General features: G+C 37.3%; 1 protein-coding gene across 4 annotated transcripts; it reads left to right on the forward strand.

The window, feature by feature from the left end:
• Nucleotides 1-3,710: 3,710 nt before the first annotated feature.
• On the forward strand, nt 3,711-20,152 carry LOC110465519 (zinc finger and BTB domain-containing protein 49-like). Of its 4 annotated transcripts, none has more exons than XM_021521439.1 (3): nt 3,711-3,872; nt 15,000-15,064; nt 16,532-20,152. In XM_021521439.1, the coding sequence occupies exon 3, from the start codon at nt 16,554-16,556 to the stop codon at nt 18,486-18,488; it is 1,935 nt and encodes a 644-aa protein (XP_021377114.1). In that variant the 5' UTR covers nt 3,711-3,872; nt 15,000-15,064; nt 16,532-16,553; the 3' UTR covers nt 18,489-20,152. The 4 variants fall into 4 exon arrangements, with proteins under 4 accessions (XP_021377114.1, XP_021377096.1, XP_021377088.1 ...); XM_021521421.1 differs by lacking the exon at nt 3,711-3,872 and adding an exon at nt 10,141-10,391; XM_021521413.1 differs by lacking the exon at nt 3,711-3,872 and adding an exon at nt 12,667-13,596.
• The last annotated feature ends 5,655 nt before the right edge of the window (nt 20,153-25,807 follow it).

Consider the following 25,807-nt stretch of genomic DNA (forward strand, 5'->3'; position numbering starts at 1 on the left):
GGACTAAGACCACAATTAATTTTACTATATGTTTCATTGTAACATTTAATTTCATAACAAATTCCCAATATCCGATAGCCAACTTTCCATCTAACCTGGTCAACCTGAGTAAAATATCAAAATTTCAACATAGCATGTTGGCCTTTTTCTTGAGATAATCGTCTGCATGTGTCACCAATGTCAAAAATAAACTTCCGGGTCAGGGATAGAGGTAAACACAGGCCTTTTCACACAGCACCCTGCACCAATAAATAAATGCACAATATAAAAATTTGACACAGAAATTGTTAGATTGATATCTCAACAGTATTTTGACACCAAACTTTTACACAAACACCAAGTTCTAAGAGGCATAGTATAGTTTTTCAAAGTACCTATATTTCTAAGGGACTTCATTCGTGGGTACTGAACCCAGAAGCATTTAATTGTGACCTCAGTCCACTCCAATGACCTTAAGCTGTTCGGCTGGTTCGTAACGGACTACATACAGGAACGTTCCGCTAATCGAACGCACTACAGTGTCCGCTGCATGGTCTGGCCATGAGTTATATGTAAATTACGGTATGAAAAAAGTTCGTTGTGACATGACAGTTATTCGTTTTACCTAATCATGACTATATTGGGTGGCGTATTTGTAGCCTTATTATCATTTTGTAAACTGTAGTAAGTAAGACGAGTGGTCCCCGTTTTATAATAGTTAATAAACCAAAGATGCAATTAACTGGTAGACCTGTTACTGCATAGCTCAGAACAAAATGATATATTAGTGCAGTTAAGGTTTGTTATGATATTACGGTCTAAGAAGATTTACCCGCCGTGTTAATGTTGCCTCGGTGATAACCGCATATTTCCCCCCGAACCTTGTAGATAAAGGTTCACTTTCAGAAGGTCATTGATGTACATATGTGATTATATGGGTTTTATGAGGTTTGTATTTGGGTTATATAAATAAAAACATCACTGACCTAAGACACTGTTTTCTACAGTTTTGAGGGACAACGGTTGGTGTGCTGACCACAACAGAGTGATTAACTGCTGTTGTAAGTGTTATTTGTATTGTTTTAATCCCCATCGACAGTTTTAATCAATTATATATATAGGGCCGATTGCTGTAAGTTCAAAATGACTTTTTTGTTCACTACATTAGTTAACCTCTATATACCTTTAGCAATAGGCGTTTTTCAGGCACTTCGTTTTGTCGAAAGATTAACTAAATATCTAAATATATATGGTGTTTACATTTTCAAGAGGCTCAAATAAATTCTTTAGCACCTATTTGTGTTGTAATGGCCTATCCGTCCTGTAACCGTGATGGTGTTCGGTAAATGTAACATGTTTACCCACTCCGACCCTTATTGGATGTTAAAATGGGGTCTTAAAGATACTCAGTTGGTGGCCCCTCCGTCTGTCTTTATTGAATACCCTTCCATTAATCCACATGAATTCTTTGAACGACCCAGACTTTCCAGTTGTCCTCCCTTTTAATCACTTTCGAGTTGTTCAAGTCTATGATGTGGTTACTGCCCAAATATCATAACCGTCGGCCTCTTAGTCATTTAGAAGAACTTCGTTAACATTTTAAAAAATTTGACCCTGGTACATGTAGGTTGGAAAGAAGGTCAATGCCATTCATGTATTGAAGCTTTTTACATGTAGCACCGCATACAAGCAAAGCTAATGTCAATATATTCAGGAGTTCTTCAGGGGATTTTGAATATTATAACAAAACACGAGCGACAAGGGTTGATGGTTGGCTAGAAGTTTATTCAGGTAACCGGCATAGCTCTTGACAAATAGCATCACCCTGGGCCTTTATTCATTCAAAATAAGTTATTTAAAGATGTTTTTTTTAACATTTTGATTCTGTGTTCTTGAACGAAGGTCAAATATCAGGACCGTGGCTAAAGAAAAAAATTGACAGACGAACGACGGGCGCTGCGCCATACCATAAGTTAACTTAACAGACGAACGACGGGCGCTGCGCCATACCATAAGTTACCTTAACAGACGAACGACGGGCGCTGCGCCATCCCATAAGTTAACTTGACAGACGAACGCCGGGCGCTGCGCCATACCATAAGTTACCTTAACAGACGAACGACGGGCGCTGCGCCATACCATACGTTAACTTGACAGACGAACGACGGGCGCTGCGCCATACCATAAGTTAACTTAACAGATGAGCTAAATAAAAAGACAACAAAAAACGTTATATGCCAGGCGCGTAGCTAGCCTCTTTACTATGTGTAAGCCCGACATCGGGTTGCCGAAGGCAGTCCCCTCGAAGCGCGAAGCTCGAAGTAGGGGGAGGGTACGGGTCTCCCCCTCCCGTAAGGAGAGTCTTGGGGGTCCCCCCCATGAAAATTTGTTTTTTTAGAACGTCTCAGGAGCCATTTCCCACGTCTTGATGTCTGTTTTCTCGTTTTAATCCGTAAGAAAAAAGTTCTATTTTTTATATATATATATACCTATTTACGTGGATCCAGCGTAATTCTGAAGATTAACCGTCTGTATTGCTTTGTAAACCGTCCATACATACATTGTCTGTTTTTTACCTAATCTAGATAAATGCATTTGATACTTCTACATTAGTGAACATGCAATTGGGTTTGTCATTCTCATAATCTGATCCGAGTTAATTGGAAAGCGAGGTTACCCCACTGTCACCTTTACTCAGTCTCCCACACAGTTTTGTCTCCTGTTTGTGCTTTGTGACTGGTTCCTTATACTTGCTCCTGATATTTGTTGGGCATTTCGAGAAGCGAGGTGCCCCCACTATCATCGCCATGCCCAGCTTTGCAGTCTCCCACACCTTTTCGTCTTCTGGTTTCATAAACATTTTGTGGACATGGAAGAAAATTAAAGTTTAGTTTTATATACGTCCATTATAGAAGGTATTATTATGCGCAATCTGAAAGGTAAAAAAATACAAAGCACCGTGATTTTTGAAAATTCTGTTGTGTTGTAATTGGGCAGGGTCCAGAAGACAGTTTTCGTCATTTATTTAGATTCCAAAGTGTCCTTTCCTACGTTTGGCGCGGCGGGCGTGAGTTTCTCAATTGACTCAATCGAGCAGTTTAGTTCCGCCTGGAACTGTCCATTAATGCAATGGACATTTCTAAACTTCATACATTTTTGTACTAACTATTAACAATGTATCATATCTGAGGAATTATATATTTATACTTTATATTCAAAACTTAAACTCCACTTTATAGTATCAGCAAGAGAAAAAAACGTTATGAAAACCTATACTTGTCAAAAGCATGTGCAAGCCCGGGCTTATTGGCTTACAGGGTAGCTACGCGCCTGTATGCTCTTCAAAATCTACACTGCACATATATGTACTCCAAAAATTTGTCGTCCCCTAGGAGAAAGACACAACTAGATAATCACATGATCACCCGAGTTTTTGAGAATATTCTGTTCCTCCAGTCAAATTATGTGAAGAAACCGAATAATAACAAATTTTGTGTAAACGTTTGTATGTGTACACTCCGTGTAACAAGTACCCATCCTTGTAACATATCTGATACAGAGATATGTTAGTGTTGGCTCCCTTTAGTCCGAAAACAGTGGGGTGATTGTGGTCACAGCTTGTTAACTCAATAATGATTGGTTAGCGTTCCCAGGTGTGGTACGTAAGGCACGTATTTTGTTGACAAAGAGTATAGCATCGTGGGAAGTGTTTTGACCAATCCGAAAGTTGTATTCGTGGGGGTAAAAAAACATAAGTTGAAGTATTAGCACATGTGTATGTGTGTGTATGTCACTTATCAGGAGCACGCTCTTGATCGAGTAAAAGAGCACATTTATAGTGCAGGATCCACGTCAAGCTTTGGAGTTTATTGACATTATTTTGCAGACAGGAGGTATGGAATCTATCATTAACATGTAGTATGTCATTAACAGCTTTCTAATGATGTATGTATATACCAGTATACAATAGCAACAAGAACGCTTGGTGGTTAAAACAATGCACGTGGGGCGAGATCCGGATCCAGTGGCGCGAAAATAGGGGGTCGGGCACATACCCTATCCCCCCGAAGAGATTGATATACATGTATAAAAAAAATCGTGCTATCGATATGTATTTTGGAATTCAATTTATCTGTAGAAGTCCTTTCAGTTCGAGGCTCATTTACATTTGACAGATTTTGATTAAACTTTCACCGTGTTTTGCAGTTTGAAATGATGAAGTAAAATAAGAGAAAACTGAACATTTAAATTATAATGATTATTTTTATTTGTATATAAAATACCGGGAAAAAAATATCGAAAATAATATTGTTGTATTCCACATGCATTATGTTGCCGACATCCAAATACCTCCATATCTTCACTCCCATAATTAAATTCTCGCCTTTTTTACCCAATAATCATAGCAAAAATCTGAAAGCGTTTACCCAAAAACACTTCGTACATCTTCCCTTTCGTAATATTTTTTTCACTGCTTTTACCCAAATATCTATATATTCTCTCCCATAACACACGTCTTCCTGATTTTGTTAATATAGCAATGATCTTGTACAATTTTTAGAAATTATCTTCTGTCCCATATAATTATGAGACCATATTTATTTAAGCATTGAACTGTTACCAGATGTAGTATACAGTCGGTATGAATGCAATTTGGGTGACAGATAAATTAGGGCGACATGAATATTTATCTGTCACCCAAATTGCATTTATATCGTTGTTTGAATTTAGTAGAGCGTGCATTTCCGGCCGGTCGCACACTACTATTTGTACAACTTGATAATGTCTAACCCTTGTTTTACCCTCCAACTTGCAATAGTAATTATATCAAGTGCTTAAACACCAACAAATAATGCCGAAATACCAAATATGTGGTCTGTTTACAATAATCTATTCTTAGACACACGGGATTCCGATATTGCTACCTGTATAACAAACCTGCGGACGCGTCATAACAGTGCACGGTTGGATGTGCGTAACATAGCTTTGATAAAATAGGCATAGCAACCCGCCATATCTCTTTATATTGTTATAATTTGTCAAGTTGCTTTATTTTTTTTGCGATGACCTATTTTGCTAAATGCTAACGAACCCGGAATGTTTGTTTACCTTGTACCAGCTGTATTCCTACACTGGCCGTATCGCTGTAAATTGTAGTATACAGTCTCATATACTGCAATTTGGTTTACTAACGACATATAGGCAAATGCAACACAGAATGTAAATATAGGAAGGACATTAGTCGTCCCGGACGCTTAGATCTAAACCCGCGCCTTACCCAGAACACCGGCTGACTGACCTCATGCCGATCATAATTCTCGCGCTTCAGGGTTAGACATTATCAAGTTGTACAAATAGTAGTGTGCGACTAGCCGGAAATGCACGCTCTAATAAATTCAATACCAACGTGTTTTAACTTGCCTTTTAATAATAAAAAAAAAAAAAAACGAAAAAATTTGTTAATGTATGAGTTCACTTCACACGTCATAGCACATCAGGTATAGAATTCCAACCTGATGTTCAAAACTGTACGTCATGGGATATAATATTACAACGAATTATAATAAATAACACACATACATTGTAGTTATTAAAAAAGTTTTAGATATGAGCTTTAAACATGTCGGCCAGAAAACTTTTGAAATGTGTTTTTTTTCGATTAACATGTTAGTTAGGTGTGTCATGATATTATTTCGTCATTGGTGTGCTAATGATGTAATGACGATTAGATAGACCATGGTCTTATTAGGAGATAGTACGTTGTTTGAATGTCTCCACTGGGCGATTAAAACTTGAAATTCGGATTGAACTCGAGACCAATAGGTCGACAGTATAAACTAAATTTCATGTTTTAATCGCGATGACTCGAGTTCCATGTTCTAATTCTCAACAAAGACACCAAAAACAACGTCCTATCCCCTCCCCTAATCCGCGTGCCCTACATGGAGCTGTAGTCTTCGTAGCACTTTATGTGAAGCACGCATGATATTCCCGAGCTGTACTGTTCATTAAATACTTTCTGTATTTGCCTCATTAAATGATTATTATTTTTTGTAAAAAAGAAAGTTGTTTTATCCTATACTTCACGAGTGTAAAAAATGCTGATAAAATTATAGCAGACACCCTCTTGCAACATTGAAACCAATTAGTATTGATGCATTTCATCCTGTGATGAATTTAAAATATCAGGTACAAAGCAGTTAGCCTTTTTTTTCATTTGATACGCTTCATAATCTCATTCGGCACATGGCGGAATGTACATGTACTGTACTGTACAAGGAGGCGGCCGCTTGTTAGTAACATACAGTAATAGTTCTCAGCTTGAAAGGTGGTAGTTGGACTATAATGAGGTTGTTTCGACGTATTCTCATATATGACGTTTATCCCTTATCACGTTTTACCTTGATTGGTATCTAATGTACTGTAACTTCTCGTATAGTATAGTTCCATTTTATACTGCAATGTCCATTTTATATAGAAAGTAGACAAAGGTATATTAAAAGGTATTATTATAAATCACCTAGCGTTTTCAAACTTGTGCAACTGTTAAGTATAAATAATGTTAAGGAACTAAATAATCTTGGAAAATATATTCATTTTGCCTTTAAGAAAAGAAAAAACGCACTTTGGCTAAAAGTGAATATTATAGTTATATACCTCACATATGTATTTCAGGTATATTTCGAATTCTAAGAAAAGCATGACATCGCTGAAAACGAATTATTACTTTTACTTCTGTCTGTCTGTCTGTCTGTATAATAGAAGTATGATTGCTGATGTTGTACAACATATATGTATTATTAAACTTAATCAATAAGTGGTACATAAGTGGTAGATTGACTCAGCACTAATGTAATCCCATTCAAGGAAACATTGACTCATCTCCGTCAGTATGTGTCTGTTAAGTTAAATTTAACTTAAGTCAATTTTTCTTCTACTATTATGTTTATGATGTATTTTATACATACATGTTTATGTTACTCTCTGTGTTCGGTATGCTTGTCATGCGAGATCACTCTCCAAATACGTATGCAATAGGTATGTTTTGTAACCATGTATTTCTTGGCATTCTGTCGTTAATTAAAGAAAAACATACTTTGGCTAAAAGCGAAAGTTATCGTTAAACACCTTTCATATGTATTTCATGTATCATTTCGAATGCAAAGAAAAGCATGCCTAGACTGAAAAATAATTATTACTTATACTTCTGTGTGTGTGTGCGTGTGTGTGTGTGTTTGTCTGTCTGTCTGTCTGTCTGTCTGTCCGTCCGTATGTGTCTGTCTGTCTGTCTGTCTGTCTGTCTGTCTGTCTGTATTATACAAGTATTATTGCCAATGGTGTAAAATGTATATTCATTAAACTTAGTAATAATTGGCATTTATGTAATCGCAATCAAGATAGCTTTGCCGAGGAGTTACCTCCCGTCTCTGTTAGTATGTTGTTTGTGTATCGTATTCAGACATGTATATGTTACTTTCTGTGTTCTGTATGCATGTCATGAGAGATCACTCTCCACATATGTATGTAATATTATGTATTATATTTATGTATGCCTATGGGTCGTAAGGCCCCCGGAATAAACTTGAATTGAATAGGATAACAGTAAGTACCTAGGTATCTCCTTACCCAGGACTGTCCTGCAACCATCTCTGATTATGTATAGTATAGAACGATACAGTATGTAAATAAACAGGTGGTTTGTTGATTTGAGGGGTGTCCTCTGTGTGGAGAGTAAATTAAGCTATCATATTGGTACTTGTGTTCGACTGGCAGCTGTTGGTATAATGGCTCGGCCCCTCGGACCCCTTTTCTCAGTTGACAATTTCGATGAACGGAAAACATTTTAGCTCAAGATAATGTTCCCGTGTAATGCCTAGGAGTATATGTCATCGAGAGTGGAAGAAACAATTCAGACAAGAGCATTTTTTGTTTCTGTTGAGATAGTGTGTCCTTACTCTTACGTCTGATATATTATAAATTGCATATTAAAGGAATTTTCTTTGTGTATTTTTCTCACTTTAATACATTACTTGAAACTTTATATAATTTTGATGGCCCACGTTTTGTTGGAGTTTGTATACACACATCACTCAGCCAAAGCACGCGGTCATTTGCGTGCGGTTTCTACCCACCACGGCGCTGTGATACCTTGTGTAAAGAAAAGAGAAAGTGAAACCGGTTTGGTGTTCGTTTTCGTTTTTGCATTTATCGAAAATGGTTAAACCCGATTTTAGAAACCAGACTTACGAAACACCCCCTGGGATGGTTTACGGAAAAGAGTCTTCCAGTGACATCATCAGTAGAGGTCAACCACGGTCGAATTCATAAAACGTCTATTTAATGTTTAATAACTAGCAATGGACTACCTATAGCAGGTCTGGTGGGCTTATATAGACGTTAGAAACTGGACACAGGGGTAAACGTCATTAGTTTCTCATAGCAACACTAATTATCATTTCCGACGTCATTAATTGCTCCTAGTAACGCTAATTATTATAATTCAGACGTCAATAGTTTATCATGAAAACACTCAATATGACGTCATTAGATTCTCGTGGCAACGCTATTATCATTCCCCACGTCATAAGTTTTCCTTGGCAACACTCACTGTTTTTTAATCATTAATAGTTTGTCATGGCAACATATGTTATCAATATGACGTCTTTAGTTTCTGGTGGCAACATTCGTTGTAATTTCTGACGTCGTTAATTAGTTCTATTCCTTATGTATCGGTTGACAATACTGATTACCAGTTCAGACTTCCTTAGTTTTTGTGGTAACGTGAAACTTTTATATTAAATACACGTATACCAAGTCTTAGACAACCTGTCTTCGTACAATAGGGTATATCGGATCACCCCCTGGGCAGACTTGAGATTAACATACCAGACCTTCTTATCATCAAAATAGGTGTATCCCACACTTTATTGCTGTCCTAGATAGGAAGAATAAAATCGTGTAAAATGTGAAACCTTTGTTCCAAATATCTCAAAATATATTGTGTTTTAAAGGGTTTCTAATATACATGATGAAAAAGAAAAAGGTTTATGCTTTCGAAAACATTTCATCCACGCTATACTGCATGTTTGGAGGGAAATGTTTATATATAATACTGAGTGATGTGTAATGTGTGATACCAATAAGAATTGAGAACAAAGATTAAAATAAATCAGAAAGGATTTATCATAGCTGTAGCATTCGGGACTATGGAATTATCTTGTAGCGTATCACATATATACATGTACGCATACATACATGTAGATTGTAGAACATTGTATATATATATATATATATGTTTGAACATCTTGTGGAATTTATATTTTAAATCTTGCTATTTATACTGTGAAATTATCGTTTCGTGTATATTCTCCACATTTAGTGATTTATATTCAAAACGTCTTTGAAATTATATCCGGAAGTAGTGAAATATATTGGTAATTTTGTGATTTATAGTCGAAATCTTGAGATCCATGTTCAGAAAAAAATGTGTGCTTCTTTTTCTTATTTTTTAGAAATTGTGATTTATACATGCAAGGCTGATATCCCGAGTTTGACATTTCGTCTTCTAGCTATTGGTGTTGACCTCGAGTTTATCTTACATTATGTACAATGTCTTGGGTCGTCACGGTCGGAGAAGATTTATAGCAAGTAAACGTTTACACCGACGGAACGTCGACATACCTAAATCACTGCTGGATTGGTGTACAAATCAAGGCATTGAATCTTATACTCTGACCCAGCCGTTACACAACATTTATCTGTTACGTGAATAAATGATAACACCGTAAATAAGTTAACCGATATTCTCTGTATGGATCAGCGTACACAGATAACAAGCGTCTGACTGTTAGAGTCGTGAGGTTGTGGTGTAACGTCTGGCAACACTGTTTGGAGCGGTGACTCACTCACGGTCTTCCGTCAAGAATATATACACATGAGGTTTGGCGCATTAATTCACTAAAGTTAACCGAGTGTGGTCTTTATTTAGGTCAATCGAATGTTTTACCAAGCCCGACCACAAACCATCCCCGCGATGGAAATTTCCACTGCCGCAGAAGGCGGGGCTTATGAGTTTATGTGTCGTGTGCAAAGTGGTGAATAGGTGTGTCGCGTAATGCTAATCCAACGGAACCACAAGCGGGGGTAAATATCTATAAAAGAAGGGGAGGGGCGTAGAGCACAGTACCGTGTGCAAAAACAATTTACTAGTATCCAATCACAATATTTCTAAGGTTCGTGGGCAAATCTGTATACAAGCGTGTTGAAGCTCAATCCCATTTCCATTCGGACGCTCGACACCAAACGAGATGTACCAGTCGTACACAGACGGTTTGTTGTAGAAAGCGCGCACTACTTAAACACAGACGAGATAACACCAGCGTCAGTCCTGGGATAGAGTTCACAGACAGGAGGTATGGAAATGTACCCGAATTCTTTAATACTGCAATCGTACCATTTGGACATTAACAAATCGATTTTGTCTGTGAAACATGTGCATTGGGTGGACTATCGCTGTAGCTATATTAGTTCTTCGCTGTAATTTATCGGCAATTTAGGCATATTGGTTCCTTGGTAACATTTATTGTATTGGAGATATCGTCGTACGTGAAATGAATAGGGCGTGGTTCTTGGAACATAATATTCATAAATATTTTCAGCGATATCAGTATTATTGGTACATTTTTCGTACGATAACGTCATACCCGTTTGTTGATGGTGATTATTTAAGAGGCTATATCGAGAATAATGATAATCATAGTCGATCTTGTAGGTTGTACGTGTTGTCGATGGCTCAGCGGCAAGTTGTACTTTAAAGGCGGTCTCGGCATTACTGTTGTGGTTGGTTTATATTATATCGGCCTGGTATCATAATGCATGTAAAATTTTCATTTTGTGAATTGACGATATCATGATAATGGTTTTGTGGTCAGTTATATAATATGTGTATCAGCAATATTCGATAATCGTACCTGGATTGGTTCTACGTTTTGTGTATTGGCGATATTTTCATAATAGACCATTGTTTTCTAATGTATCGTCGATAATCGATAAAATATTGTTCCTTGAATTGCAATGAATTTTGTGTCATTGTTCCCGTATTAGTTGAATGTGTATTGCGCATCGGCGATATCCGATAATCGTTCCTTGATAAGTCAACATGTAGTGAATCGGCCATATTCGATTATCGTTCCTTGAAAAGTTATATATTGTGTGTATCGGCGATATTTATTTTCGCTCCTTGATATATTGTGTATATTGTCGATAGTCGCTCCTTGAACAGTGATACATTGTATATCGGCAACATTTTATTATCGTTCTTTGATAAGTGATATATTGTATCGGCGATATTTTGATTTCGCTCCTTGTTATATTGTATATATTTTCGATAATCATTCTTTAATTAGGTATACATTGTGTTTATCGGCGATGCTAGATTATCGTTTATTGATTTAAAAACCTTGTGTGTATCGTCAATATCGTATATTGTTATCTAGTTATCGCAGGGTATACTCTGTTTATTTTGTGTATCGTCGATATCGTTATAATGTTATCTAGTTGTCACAGGGTATACTCTGTTTATCGTGTGTATCGTTATATTGTTATCTAGTTATCACATGGTATACTCTGGTTATCGTGTGTATCGTCGATATCGTTATATTGTTATCTAGTTATCACAGGGTATAATCTGTTTATCTTGTGTATCGTCGATATCGTTATATTGTTAACTAGTTATCACAGGGTATACTCTGTTTATCGTGCGTATCGTCGATATCGTTATATAGTTATCTAGTTATCACAGGGTATGCTCTGTTTATCGTGCGTATCGTCGATATCGTTATATTGTTATCTAGTTATCACAGGGTATAATCTGGTTATCGTGTGTATCTTCGATATCGTTATATTGTTATCTAGTTGTCATAGGGTATAATATGTTTATCGTGTGTAACGGCGATATTTCAATACTCAGTATTTATAGAGTGAGTCTATTGGCAGTATCCAATAATCGTTCAATTGTTTATTGTTCATTTTGTGTATCTGCGATATCCAATACGTATACAATGGCTAGTTGTTCACTAAGTTTTGTCGATTCCGTTATAATTTTTCTCCGTTAATTGTACGTTGTGTCTTAAGACGATATTCGGTTTTTTATTACTTGGTCGATGTGTATATTAGCGATATCGCTGTGATCAGTCATTGGTTAGTTGTTCATCGTGTGTATCGGCGATATCGTAACACTTTTGTTCTTAAGATGTATATCGTGTTTATCGATACCCTATGATAGTCTGTTGATAAATTGTACATTGTGTGTATTGGCGATATCCGTTAATCGTTGGTTAGTTGTGCATTGAGTGTATTGACGATACTCGTTCATCGGTTATTTGTGTCTATCGGTGATATCGTCATAATCACTACTTGAGGGAATGACATGGTTTTTTTTATCGTTCGCCCATCGTGCACACACCGTTCACACACCGTGCACACATCGTGCGCACAGCGCACATCGTGTAACGTTGTGCGATCCCACAACTGTACATATGTATATAGCTTGCCGATTCGTTATAATCAGTGTTTACATTGCATTTATGATTTCGTTATAATAATTGTGAATATTTTTACAATATTACGGCGAAATTGTCTTGATCATAAAGTGTCATTTTTAATATAGTTATAGACAATATCTAATGAAGTTTACAATAGATGGAGTGAGCTGCAGAAAATGTGTATGGCAGACATACTTAAAATAGCTGTTTTTATTTTTGATCTATCGACGATATCGCAATAATCGTTTTGTGATCAGTAGAGTCATATCTTCATCAATGTCCTAGCACGACTATGGAATTACACGTGTCGAAAAAGGTCCATTTAAATCATGTAACATCATTTTGAGATATACAACAAAAGGTTTAAAGCTGAACTATTTAGCTTAGCTATGATCAACAGATAATGAAGAAATCCAACACCATATCCGTTAAAAAGAACCAGAACGTTTTTCTGTGTGACAAGTTAGAACTTGTAGCAATTGATTTAGTTGGGTAAACTTTTCCATTATTACACTCTTGTCTAGTGTGGGTAATCTAACACCGTTACGGTCCACCTATAACACTGTAATAGTTACCAGGCTTAAGTTTGAGTGTAGGAAGACGCATTATTTGCTCCGTAAATAGTGTGTCAAATCGGATCGTAAGGCGCACATACTACCTGCTCTAGATCTACGACCCAAAGGTCATATCCAACCGCGGGCGGTGATTAACGTGTATTACATTGTAGACAAGTGTCTGCTGGAAATTTTCACTGCTCTATAGGAGGCGGTGCTAAAGGGCGTACGTGTCATGTGTAAAGCCTTATCGCACTGCCACCTGACAATCAAATAAGAATTTAAGCGATGCATAAAAGGGGAAGAGCTTCCTGACAGATGATTGGGCCCGTGTGCAAAATATATAATGTGTGTAAAGCTCCTCGGCTTCGGCATTCAAGTGTACAACGTTGGTCGAGGTGTAGGGTGATCTAGGGGATCCGGGCGATAGTGTTATGTGGGACGTACACTGATAGTGTTATGTGGGACGTACAATGTATATGAACGTCGTTTAAATCTGGAATATGATTCACTGATGTAAGGTAATCTGCATACACTCTGAAATGTACTATGTTTATAAGTTACATATCTTTACATCCTAGCAAACAACTATCCAGCACACACTTTTTTACATAGGTTATGTACAATGTTTTATCATGAACTCAGTTACCTTTTGTGGTTTCACTTGCGTTGACTTGTGTATAAAATGTTGATAATACGATTGTCATACTGCATTTATGACAACAAGTTTGGATGCTTGTTTGTTTGTTTGTTTGATTTTGTTTAACGTCCTATTAACAGCTAAGGTCATTTAAGGACGGCCTCCCCTGTGTGGAAGATGCATGCGTGCAGTGTATGTGTGTGTATTTGGGGAGGCTGTGATATGTTCGTGTTCGTCTCCTTGTGATAGCGCGGAACTGATGCCGACTTTATAGTGCTACCTCACTGAGACATACTGCCGAAGACACCAAGCAGGACGCCCCACCCGGTGACATTATACTGACAACGGGCGAACCAGTCGTCCCACTCCTAATTTGCTGAGCGTTAAGCAGGAGTAGAAACTACCATTTTTAAAGACTTTGGTATGTCTCGGCTAGGGGACAGAACCAAAAGCCTTCCTCACAGGGGCGAACGCTCAACAAATGGCCAAAAGTGAAGCATTGTCAAGGGAGACATTAGGAAGACGAAAGTTATTTAGAAAGGAGAGAAGAGATAAGGTCCCAAATTTAGTCGCCTCTTACGATCATGCAGTTGGAGGCAGCAAGTTTGGATGCTCTTCTTGTTTAAATATTACTTGAACGTTATTAATATTCCGTCATAAAACATGCAATCTAGATTTAACATAAATTACTGAATTGAATTACACAGCGATGTCTGTATTTTGTGTCTGTCCGGAGAAGACTTTGTCAATTTTTTAAAACTTAATTACTTCAACTTTATTTTCTTTAAATACAATTCCAAATTGAATTTTTGATTTGACGATTTTGAAAGAGTCATTATACTTAACATATTTTCCTCCCGCCAGTTTCAGTTTGGCCAAGTTTTTTTCCCTGTATAATCCGCAAATTGTTAGTTTATTGAAATTTGGTAGGCTTTATAAATTTTATATTCAGAAAGGTTTTGCAGAGTAATTGCCCTTTACTATCAACATGCTTGTTACGTATTCATAATTAGTGTGCAGTGTTTTTGTTCAAAATGCAACGTCGATAATCAGAGCTAATCAAAAAGAAATAATAGTGGATCCCGGAGTTCCTTTCCATGTGGCTTAATGTAGGCTCATATTGAGGATAAAATTAATGGTCAAAAATTGACATATTATATTGTTCATAAAAGATTACAAACTTATTTACTTTAAGCATTATATAAAGGAGATGTTATTTTCTTTCGCTTATGTTGAATTTCTATATTTTATTAATTGTATAAATATATTTATTTTGTTACCTAGATTGTCCTGGCTTGTGCTGCATTCATCCGCTGATATTTCCTAGAAACCAGATCGACTCCAAACAGGTAACTACGCCACCAACCGGCTACATACGAATCGAATGGCGGATATTTTGTTTGAAATAAAATATATAAAACTTAATCAGTTTTTTGTTTTTACCATGAGTGTCCTAGCATTGTCAATGATACATGTTTAAAAATCATCATATCATTTTTACTTATGAATTATTTCTTACTTGTCAGCTTTAGTTATGTAACTTTCTCGTAAGTGTTTAAAAAGTTAAAAATGAATTTGTACAAATTTGTATTCTTCTTTCATGATGTGTTTTCTTCATTATCATCGAATTACTTTTGTATCATCCATTCCTATTTATTTATTGTTTCATTAGGTCTTTTTGTTTGTTTTATGTTGTTTCTGTGGGGTATTTCTCCATCTTCTCTATATAGTTATTTGTTACCACCGAGAAGCTGTAAAATTAATCATGCATATCTTGATACTAGCATTACATTAACGTTATAAACCAATGAAGCAACGGGCGAAATCTAACTCCGTACACGTCTATGAATAGACCAACCGATTGAAATCCAACTCCATCTAAGCTTATGAATAGACGAACAGGTGAAATCTAACACCGTACAAGTCTATAAATAGACAAACCAGGGGAATCCCACTCGGTACAAGTCTATAAAAAGACGAACCAATGACACCCAACTCGTTGCCAGTCTGTAAAAGAAACCAATGGACTAAATCGGTGTTCATTCATCGTAAATAATATTATACTTTATACGGTATCCTAACATATACAAAAATGAAGCAAACCTAAATGTTCGATTGCCCTTGTCGTCAGCTGTGTTCATAGGATATATCCTTGGAGGATGCATTTGTTATTCTTTGATCAGTAATTAAATAAAGGTGTCGCATCATGATTAGAAGTTTAGAAAATAAATATTTGGTGTTAAGTTGTGAAATAAATACTTGATAGTGTTTGTATGGTTTAATAGACACACATGTATTAAATAAATTAACATTGGGGACACACCATGAACATGGGATGGACTTTATAATAGGATTTTCAGCTTATTCAAGCAGGTATACGTTACAGAATTATTTTGCATCGACATTTCAAGCTGGTGTGTCGGATAGTCGAATTACTATTTCTTGATGATCTGTGTGACGGTAGTTTTAGTGCGATGTCGCAGCTCTCAAGTACCTCGTTGAATGCGGCATATTCTAGGCTTGTCGCTGTCTATGTGTCATAACATTATAATAAGGGAAATTTAGATTGAAAATGAGCTTCTTTTCATAGCAATGATGATTTTGATCGCCAAAACCAGTAATATTTCTAAAACAAAACACACCCAAAAACAGGCGTTTCATATCTCTGACTTAAATCTTATTTTCGGTTCTCTGGGTTAAAATAATAAAATATCTTTACTACGGTGTCACCGCTGTCTCCTGGCTGCTGTTTTTTTGTTGGCCTTTCTATTCGAAGACTTGCCATGTGCACTTCTATTAAACCTTACTATTTGTAGGAGGTGAGCCGTATCTATCAGCATGCCTGTCGTGTTCGGAGTAGAAGTCGGAGATTCCAATGAAGTCGACTGGGATTGGGATGCGGAGCTAATAGATACCAATACGGGAAAGAAAGTATTTGATCTGAGTCACCAATATGTTCCTCCCGACCAGCTTTTTGCCAGTTCAAAGGATGGACCATGTCTTCTGAGCTGCCATAGCTGTGCAGCAGTGATGAAAATAGAGGAACTCATTCAGGTGAAAAGAGAATTTCACCCTGAAGTTGATGTTGATGATGTTTTCAGTGATATGGAGAACAAATATCGTTCAGAGATTGCACCGATATGTTATGCATGTGTGCAAATAATGACTGGAACACCAGACATTGGTTGTCCATCTGTGTTTTCAGAAGTCACAGAAGCGTATGACCATAGAAACAATTACATGCCACATGCGAGTAATTGGACGGCCACATCTGTAAAGGAGGACGACGAAGACCAACAAGAAAATTATAACAATGCTGAAACTACAGACAGGACACTGCAAGATCATGCAACTGTGAAAAACGACCCGAAATCCATTGATGTTGAAAACGAAGACTCGGGTGAAGAAGAGATGGACAACGGCGATACCTCTGGTGGAGATGTTAAAAAGCAGGAGATGATGGAAGAATATGAATCTGGTGTCAATTTCCCGGTTGAAGATACAGCGATGTACACATGCAAAGACTGCGATTCTGAGTTCAAAACAATGGACGAATTCGGGAAACACACAAGAACGCATGACCGAATCAACGCGAGGAAGTGCCCAGCTTGTAATGTACACTTGTCTAACAATAAGTTTTATGAACATTTGAAAAGGCACGGTAGAACAATCAAACAAACCATCAAAGAGCTGAAGAAAATAAGTCGAAAGGAAAAAATAAAGAAATTAAAGTTACGGAAGTGCTCTGTATGCTCATGGGCATTTCACAGTCGGTCTCGATTGAAAAAACATAGGCGAAAAGTCCATGTCAAGTGCATCTTTTGTAGTGACTATTTTATGGATGAAAAAGATTGTAAGAAACATATTGTGCAGGAAAAATGTAACGTGTACAGAAAATCTAAGGAGAAAGCATTCAGCATTTCCCCTCAACATAGGTTCCCCTGCACGACGTGTCAAAAGGTTCATTTTTCGCAGGATGATCTAACACGTCATCTCAAAATGCACATAACATATAAAAAATGCAGGATTTGTGGTTTAAAAATTAGAAGTGGAGAAATGTTTACGGGTCACATGCGCCAACACAGGATCGAACAGAAAGGAGATTCGATCGATTCTTCTTCCCTGACTCCCGCACCACAATGCGTTGTGGGCAAAAACGCCAGCTCGTGTACCATCGATGAAAGAAGCAGCTATGAATCCACATCACCTGCGCATACAGTACAAGAGGCAGAGGTCGATACTACGATAATATTAACCACATGGCGGCAGCTGTCTTTACGAATAAAAAACATGGCAAAATCGGATCAAGGAACTAACAGTACCGACATCAGTAGAAGCAGCATATCAAGTAGCAATGCCATTGCCAACAGCGACACCACCAATATTACCAACATTACACCAGTCAGCAACTCCCCAACCAAACGCAACCACCAAGTTTGTAGCAACAACTCCATCAGCGATCCTATCGACAACAAACAGACCTGCAGTAACATGATAACTTCTGAAGAGATGCATGACGCAATGAAAAAAGGCGGTCATAAATGCAAGAGCTCATCTTCTGAGAAGGAGAATATGACGAGGTTGCCTAAATCAGTGGAGGAAATCATATTGACAAAGAAGTTTTCTCTTAAAAGCAACGCAAAAAAGATTTATTTTAAGAAATCACCGGATATATTGCTCGCAAACAAACAGCAACTTCAACATAAGGTAATAAACGCACAAGAAAGCGTACGATCGTGCACTCCTTATGCCGGTAAGGAAAGAGACTTTTGAGAAAATCGTTTTTATGGATATAGAAATAATACTTCCCAATACCATGAATTTATAAGCAATGATAATTGATGCTTCCGGTATATTTGAGAGCATCACTTATTGCCGGAGCTCCCCCAGTGAAGTCGCGTGATTAAGTGGTAGGTCTCACCTACCGTGTTCGGCAAAAATTAGGAATCTGTCGAGTTGCGAGTCGACAGGTGTACGTTTAAGTGAACACGGGGAGCTCCATTAACAGTGATTGTACATCGGGTGAAAATGTGACATCACTGAATATTGTTATGACTGTTTAGCGATACAATTGTGTCTTTAATGTAAAGAATACGAGTGCTGGTTTAATGTCAAGGAAACGCTTTTTTTCCCGACGGAACTGATGCGAAGCAGCCTTGCTGAAATGATATAGATAACTTTGTGTGAATGCCAAAGTTCCGTGATATTGAAATCGGTACATACGTTAATCAGCAGTTTCCACTTGAAAAGCCTATTTCTCTTGGATAACCGAAGGTTGTTGATATACACAAAACGAACCTTCCAATACTATTTCAGCACAGAAAAGTGCTGGGTAAGCAGCTCTGGCTTATGATGTTCTGCAGATTTTGCAGCGGAACGTATTCAGTCACCACAACCATGCTAGCTAGCTCTGTTATTGAGTATCGACTTCATGATAGCCATGAACATGTCATTTTTATCAATTGTAACCAAACCATATTAGTTTGTGTCTAAACTATCCACTGACAGACGTTTAAATGACGAGTTGTTGATGATTGTTTTGAGGAATTGTATGCGGTGGCTGTTAGACAGTCGGGGGTCTTATTGCTAAGTAACGATGATGTGCGGTAGGTTAAGGCAATCATAAGAGCTTTATCATTACGTAGTATGAGTAGCTATTATGAAGTCGGTTGTTCTGTAGACCAATCCCTAATTGGCAGCGGTGCTGGGGTGTTTGACAGTAGGAGCTCTACTTGTACGTAGCGGCGTTGTGCCTTTTTTGAAGTAATAAGACTGTCCAGACTCCGGTCATTTTTTCTTTTTTTTTCTTCTTTTATGTTTATAATTGTGATTCAAAATTTGATTTGTCAGATGCAGTCATGCTAACAAAATATAATTTGCCCCTTTGTATTGTCGTTATTGTAATTCTTAACGGGATGTCTTTATAGACCATACATTTTTACTGTTACACATTCGTTTTGAATATGTATAATATTCCAACTTAAAGTGTTATAGAATTCAAAGCATATTTCATAACTTTAATGTTGTCTTAACCCATATATATGATTCGGTCACAAGTACTACATTTATTGATTTATGGATGGAATTAGCAAAAACATATAGGGAATATGTTGCAAATATGTTTATAGAGTTATTGTGTCTTAAAATATATCAACTTTAACTATACACGGAAAAAAGCATTGGTGGAATTTTCTGTTATCAAATCTTGCTTATTACGGAACAGAAACAATTTGTGAGCCACATGGTATATTGTTTTGCCACGGAGTTATATAATTTTCATCAATTAAAACGATATCATTTTTTCGAATATTTTAAAACTTCTACTCTTACTTTGCATAATGATATAATACTCAGACAGGAGTTATTAGGGCCCCGTATCGAAGATAAGGGTGCCCTATAGTAATCACTCTATCTGACTGTCCGTCCACAGAGTCAACTGACCAAAGGTCAAGGTCTTTGGGTCAAAGGTCAAGGTGACATTGTGTACCTTTTTTTACTGTTGAACATTTCGTTATGACATTATGAAGCAAAGCTGGTCGGAATTAAACAAGGAGTCATTTGACCAAAGGTCAAGGTCACTGGGTCAATGTCAAGGTCATTTTTTTTTTTTTTTTTACTGATAAACATTTTGTTTATGTTATTATGAAGCTAGGTTTTTCAGAACTTAACACGGAGTCAACTGACCTAATGTCCAGGCTACGGGGTCCAAAGGTTCAAGGTCAAGGTCAAGTTTTGTATTTTCACTGAAGTCAACTTACCAAAGATAAGGGTCACTGGGTTAAAGGTCAGGGTCATTTAGGTCCAAAGGTCAAAGACCAAGTGGATCTCGGACTTTGATCCTGGCTCTTGATGGAGGAGGTATTTAAGGTGAAATGAAACAAATCAAAGCTAACAAATGAGTATCGCTCCGGAATTTAAATTTCTGTAAGCCCAGCAAATGTGAAGGTGGAAGGAAACAAGACTCACATCATATTACATGTAAAATGAATATTGTGCTTCCTTGTGATTCTTTTTGAAGTCCAAATGTCCAACGTCAAGCTCACCTATATGGGCAGATTGCTTCTTGGTGATTATGGGGAGTATATTGACACAAGACAGGACCCTTACTGACCTGTCGGTGTTCTAGTTATCATTTGTTAACCACGTGGCCAAAGAATTCGAAATGATACGCTGTTATACGTTTTAAGCAAGGTTTACTTGATTAAGTTGATACGATAGAATAGTTTTATAGAATAGTTATAAATAAAATGACATTGTTATCGTCTGAATTGTGTCTATGTTCTTAATGTACATATCCAAGGTAATATATTTACTCTATTTTCTCAGCTAAATATAACAAAATAAACCACAGTATCAGGACACAAAGGCAAAACATTCCCACCATTCACTATGTTATACCCTTATTTCCTGTTTATGAATCCATTGTCATCCCTATGTCACAATGTTTCTTTCACCCCTAAGGGCATGACTCTCAGTGGTCGTATAATGTCACCGGATGCAATCAAGTGAGGTAGCGCTCTAAACCGGCATCAGATCCACGTTTTGGCAAGGCAGAAAACACATCAGCATGCCCTGCCTCCTGAAAACATACACACAAGCACGCGTACATTGCACACATGGAGTCACTTCTTGTTAATACAGGTAGGATGCTTAACTGAATAAAACCAAACCTTAGGAAATAATTCCTCTGTCACCACAGGAGTATTTTTTAAGGATTGAATCTTGCTTTGGTTGATTCCATGGGGTGATAAATTGAGTTGGTATTAAAACAAATTTAGCATGTACTACGAATATTTCAATCAACATGGTTTTTTTCAATAATTGGAACTTGTGAAATTCCATTCTGATAGTGTGTCCCAGAATTTGGAGTTTGTACAATTCTACGTAATGACGAAATGAATAATAGTATAGTCCATCATTGAAAGGCCATTAACAAAATGATGTTTTACGCGCGCGTATAGTTCAAAACAGCCAAATTATGAAGAAACCAAACACTATTTTTTTGTGAATGCCATATCTAAAGATTGTTGATGTATGCATACGTTTAGATATTTAATTTTTGACACGCCATCCCGGAAGAATAATGTCTGGACGCAGTGCGCATGCTCAGCTGTTCGTCGACGACAGCCATCTTTTTACTAGCTCGAAGTGAAGAACCGCTAAATATCGAGGTCCTTCGTCTTCCGGAATGTGAAACTGCATTAATTGAATGTTGAATTAGACAGTAAACCAGACATGGCTTGAAAGGACGAAATAATTTGACATGGCAGTTGGCTGTTCGACTGAATTTCATATTTGACGTCACCACATGGATGTGTGATCCACGTTGTTTTCGCCATGTACCGGGGCCTGATACCGACACAAGAGGCAGAATGGGTAGCTGGAAGGATAATATCTATGGAAGCACATGAAGGGTGAATAACAGTTGCTTATATTTTGCTGATTTATCGTCTTTGGTTACTCGAACAAGTTCTTGTGTAGATTCTATAAAAATGTAAAATCTCGTACAAGTGGCATGTCCTTTGTTTAAAAATGTCAATAGTTGTCTTCCTTCTCAAAATCTGAAAATATGTATCCATACGCACAGGCAAGGTTAATCTTGTCAATTTCATTTGCAAATGAAACAGGTAACATTTGGTAGTTGCATTGAGCCCAACTTAGAAATCATTACTATGGGTATGATGTACAGTGTGTTGACAAAAACCATATAGGACCTCACGGGAACAATACCATATGACGTCACAATCAACTACAACGAGGGCGGTCATGGTCAAGTCAGGTAAATTTTAAGATTTCATTGCGAACCATTGTTTACAATCTTAAAATTGAAAGGATACGAGAAAAAAATCATTCTCTACGATGTGGGTTATACCAGGGAAATCCTGACCCTCTGGGTGATATTCTTAAACATCAAATTAAAGCAAGCTTCAGTTTAGACACTCAAGAAAAAAATCAACACACGGGCAAGAAATACAACAGCGTCGATGCAAAATAAGGTAAATCGAGTTGATGCGAAAAACCTTAAATAAGTCTAAATAACCACAGAATATTTCAGGTCGAAATTCGGATCATGACTACGCCTTTCAATGCATTCCATACAAACTAAAGTATCTCGAGTTGAAAACCCCTTTAAAGAAGTGTTTTGATCAATAGGGCAAATATACTTGGGACAAGGAAACTACCGACCGAGAGAATAAAGCTTATCTTTCATGGAGTTTGGTAATGTTATGACCACTGTTGGAATACTGTATGTAATTAACAAGATTAAAAGTGAACGAAATGTGGTATAGGTTTAATTTGCAGTTCAGGGGGATTAATAAGTAACTCTCAAAATGCTTCGAGGAGAAAAATAAAAGAAAAAGAAAATCAGTCTCCATGCCTATGGGGTTGTGCCAATCCCGATCCAAGTGCGGTTTACTCTGAAACTCCACTGCAGTATCGAACAAGTCGAGAAAGGGCTTGCAATTGGATGCACTATATCAATTATCCCGTTTGCTATGAAAATGCATATCGCCATCAAAGCGGTGAGATAGAGAAACAAAAGGACCAGAAGTTCAGACAGGAATGTACCAACCAGCGAACCGGAGAATCGTGAATGATTTAAATACTTACCAGAAGACATACTTTCTCTCAATATCATCGGAAATACTCCAATGAAGTTCAAGACAAAATTCAGATCACAAGGAAAGACAACCTTGCCAAGTTTAAGTCAGAGATCAAGAAGAAGGCAACAACATAAATCAGATAAAAAGTTGTTCGCTGGTTCGTTTTACATCTGCAGTGGAGGATTTCAAAGTATCCGCCAATCCATCTCTGATCCAAGTCGCTAATCTGCTCGAAACGGCATTGGCAAACACCGTTTACTCTTTTTTTTCGTGCATGTGAGAGTCATGTATCTCGATCAGGAACAAAATGTGTATGTCTCAACTGGTTATATTCACCAGCACCACGCTGCCTTCATTGTATTAGTGCTGTGCATGTAACGTCGATTTCGTTTGTCGATAAAGGACGGTTGTTTGGGTAAGGCTGCTAGTATTGAAGGCTGTCGTTCATGTATTGTTTGATGATTTCTCTGTTCGAAGATATTGTTAGACTCTCGTCGCTGCGGTGTGAGTCGACGCAATGAACTCGACAGCTTACAACACCTAGAACAACGCCGCTTTTAAGCAAGTTCGGGTAATAGGAAATACCTTCCACCTTTCTCGACGAATGGACAAAGTTATAAGCTTTCGTCAGCATTTCGTTTTTTGTCACAGCGATGTGATCGTGGCAATGTTTCAAGGTTTTGACCCACTAAATGAGGTGCAAATGAAGTGCTACACCTCATTCTAGTGACACGTGTCAACCCAAATGAGATGCAAAGTGGCCGCCATAAGGTGCAAAATGGCCGCCAACTCAAAAATGAGGTGCAGAATGTACGTGACAAATCGGCATGAGGTGCCAAATGGCCGCCATCGAAAAAATCATAAAATTTGAAGAAAGAAAAAAGAAATTGAAAAAGAAAGAAAGAAAAAAAAGAAAAAAATAAAAAAATTTGAAAAACAAAATATAAAAGTATGAGGGGAAAAAAATGAAAAAAAAATGATGTTTTTCAAATAGAATAATTTTAAATATATTTCATAATTTGATTTTTTTTCTCAAAATGGCTGTCATCTCAAAACATGAAGTGAAGAGTGTACGTGTCAACCAGGCATGCAAAATGGCCGCCTCCCCTGTTTAAAATCGGACCAGTACGGCTAGTGGCCGGCATGAGGTACAAAATGGGCGCCATATCAAAATGAGAGAAACATTTAATTAACGTGACGGCTAGTATACATACTACAGATATTTGATTAAACTACTTGTGCTTACAGTCGATCAATTGATCCGTATTGACTGCTATTTGATGACGTATGTTGACACTAACCTGTATAGACATGTCGTCCGGGACAGTAAACTAGTCTAGACCGGTGGTGTCAACACACATGTGACGGGTATGGACAGGTACTGGTAATTAACTACCGGCTTTTGTACATTTTTTGTACGGCTTTTTTTCTGTTGTTTTTCTCTTTTTCTCCTGCTTTCTTACTTGTCCAGGACAAAGTTTGATATTTCGGTTATAATTGACGACAATCTTTGCCATTGTATTTCAGATAGTTCTATCGATTTAGGATGACCGCCATATCTCCTGAAACAGACACTTATTGTCGTACCCGCCTTCACCACTTCAACAAATACCGGTTGACGTAGCTGGAAAATGAACATTTCTTATTATGAATAGTTTCAAAAACAAAATGCAATTAACTCCGTAAAAATATATATTTTTTTCAGTAAATCGATAAACTTATTTCTTTTTCAGTTGAAAGATATTGATATTGTCTTAGAAACTCAATAATATCTTTCTCTTTCATATTTCCATCTGCTTGACTCTCAGCTTCTTTCTTCAAAAGTCCCTTTCTATATTATTTTGATATTTTTTCAATCCATTTCTCTCTGTTATTATCTCTAGCTCGTTAGCTGATTTTGCTGAAGAATTCGTCTTCTTCTGTATCCTCCTCATCCTCATTTTCGGTATCCAATATGATCGAATCCCCAAAAATGTCAGACCTCTGCCTCCTTTTCGGACTTTGAACATCATCCTCTTCATGTTTTCTCTTTACAGCAGTGTTCTCTGGGCACCGTCGTTTTACATGTCTCTGTAAATCGTGCATGTCTTGAAAAACAATACCACAATCGTCGCAGGCAGGCATCTCGTCGGTAATTTTTTCGTTATGTTCTGTGTTTTCGGAATACTGTATACTGATCCCCTAAATCTTGGAGCACATCACTGTACGTCTGTCCTCTCGAACTGTCGTGTCGGAAGTGAGAGTCAATGTCTATGTTCTGTTCTTTTACAGACAACCATATCGGGTTTGCATCTAAAGCATTGATACGAATGTGCAAAGATTCTGGCGTAGTTTGTTTCAAATCCACCAATAAGTAAGTAGCCATATGGTTTACTCGTAGCTTCAGCAAAGTTTCGCATAAAGTGCTGAAAGTTATCCGGATACATTTGCCTTGCCAGGGTCATGACTTGTTGTTTGTCGATCGGACTATTGAATAAGTGAGATAAT

Source organism: Mizuhopecten yessoensis, unplaced genomic scaffold (assembly GCF_002113885.1).
Source record: "Mizuhopecten yessoensis strain PY_sf001 unplaced genomic scaffold, ASM211388v2 scaffold1591, whole genome shotgun sequence".
NCBI lineage: Eukaryota > Metazoa > Mollusca > Bivalvia > Pectinida > Pectinidae > Mizuhopecten > Mizuhopecten yessoensis.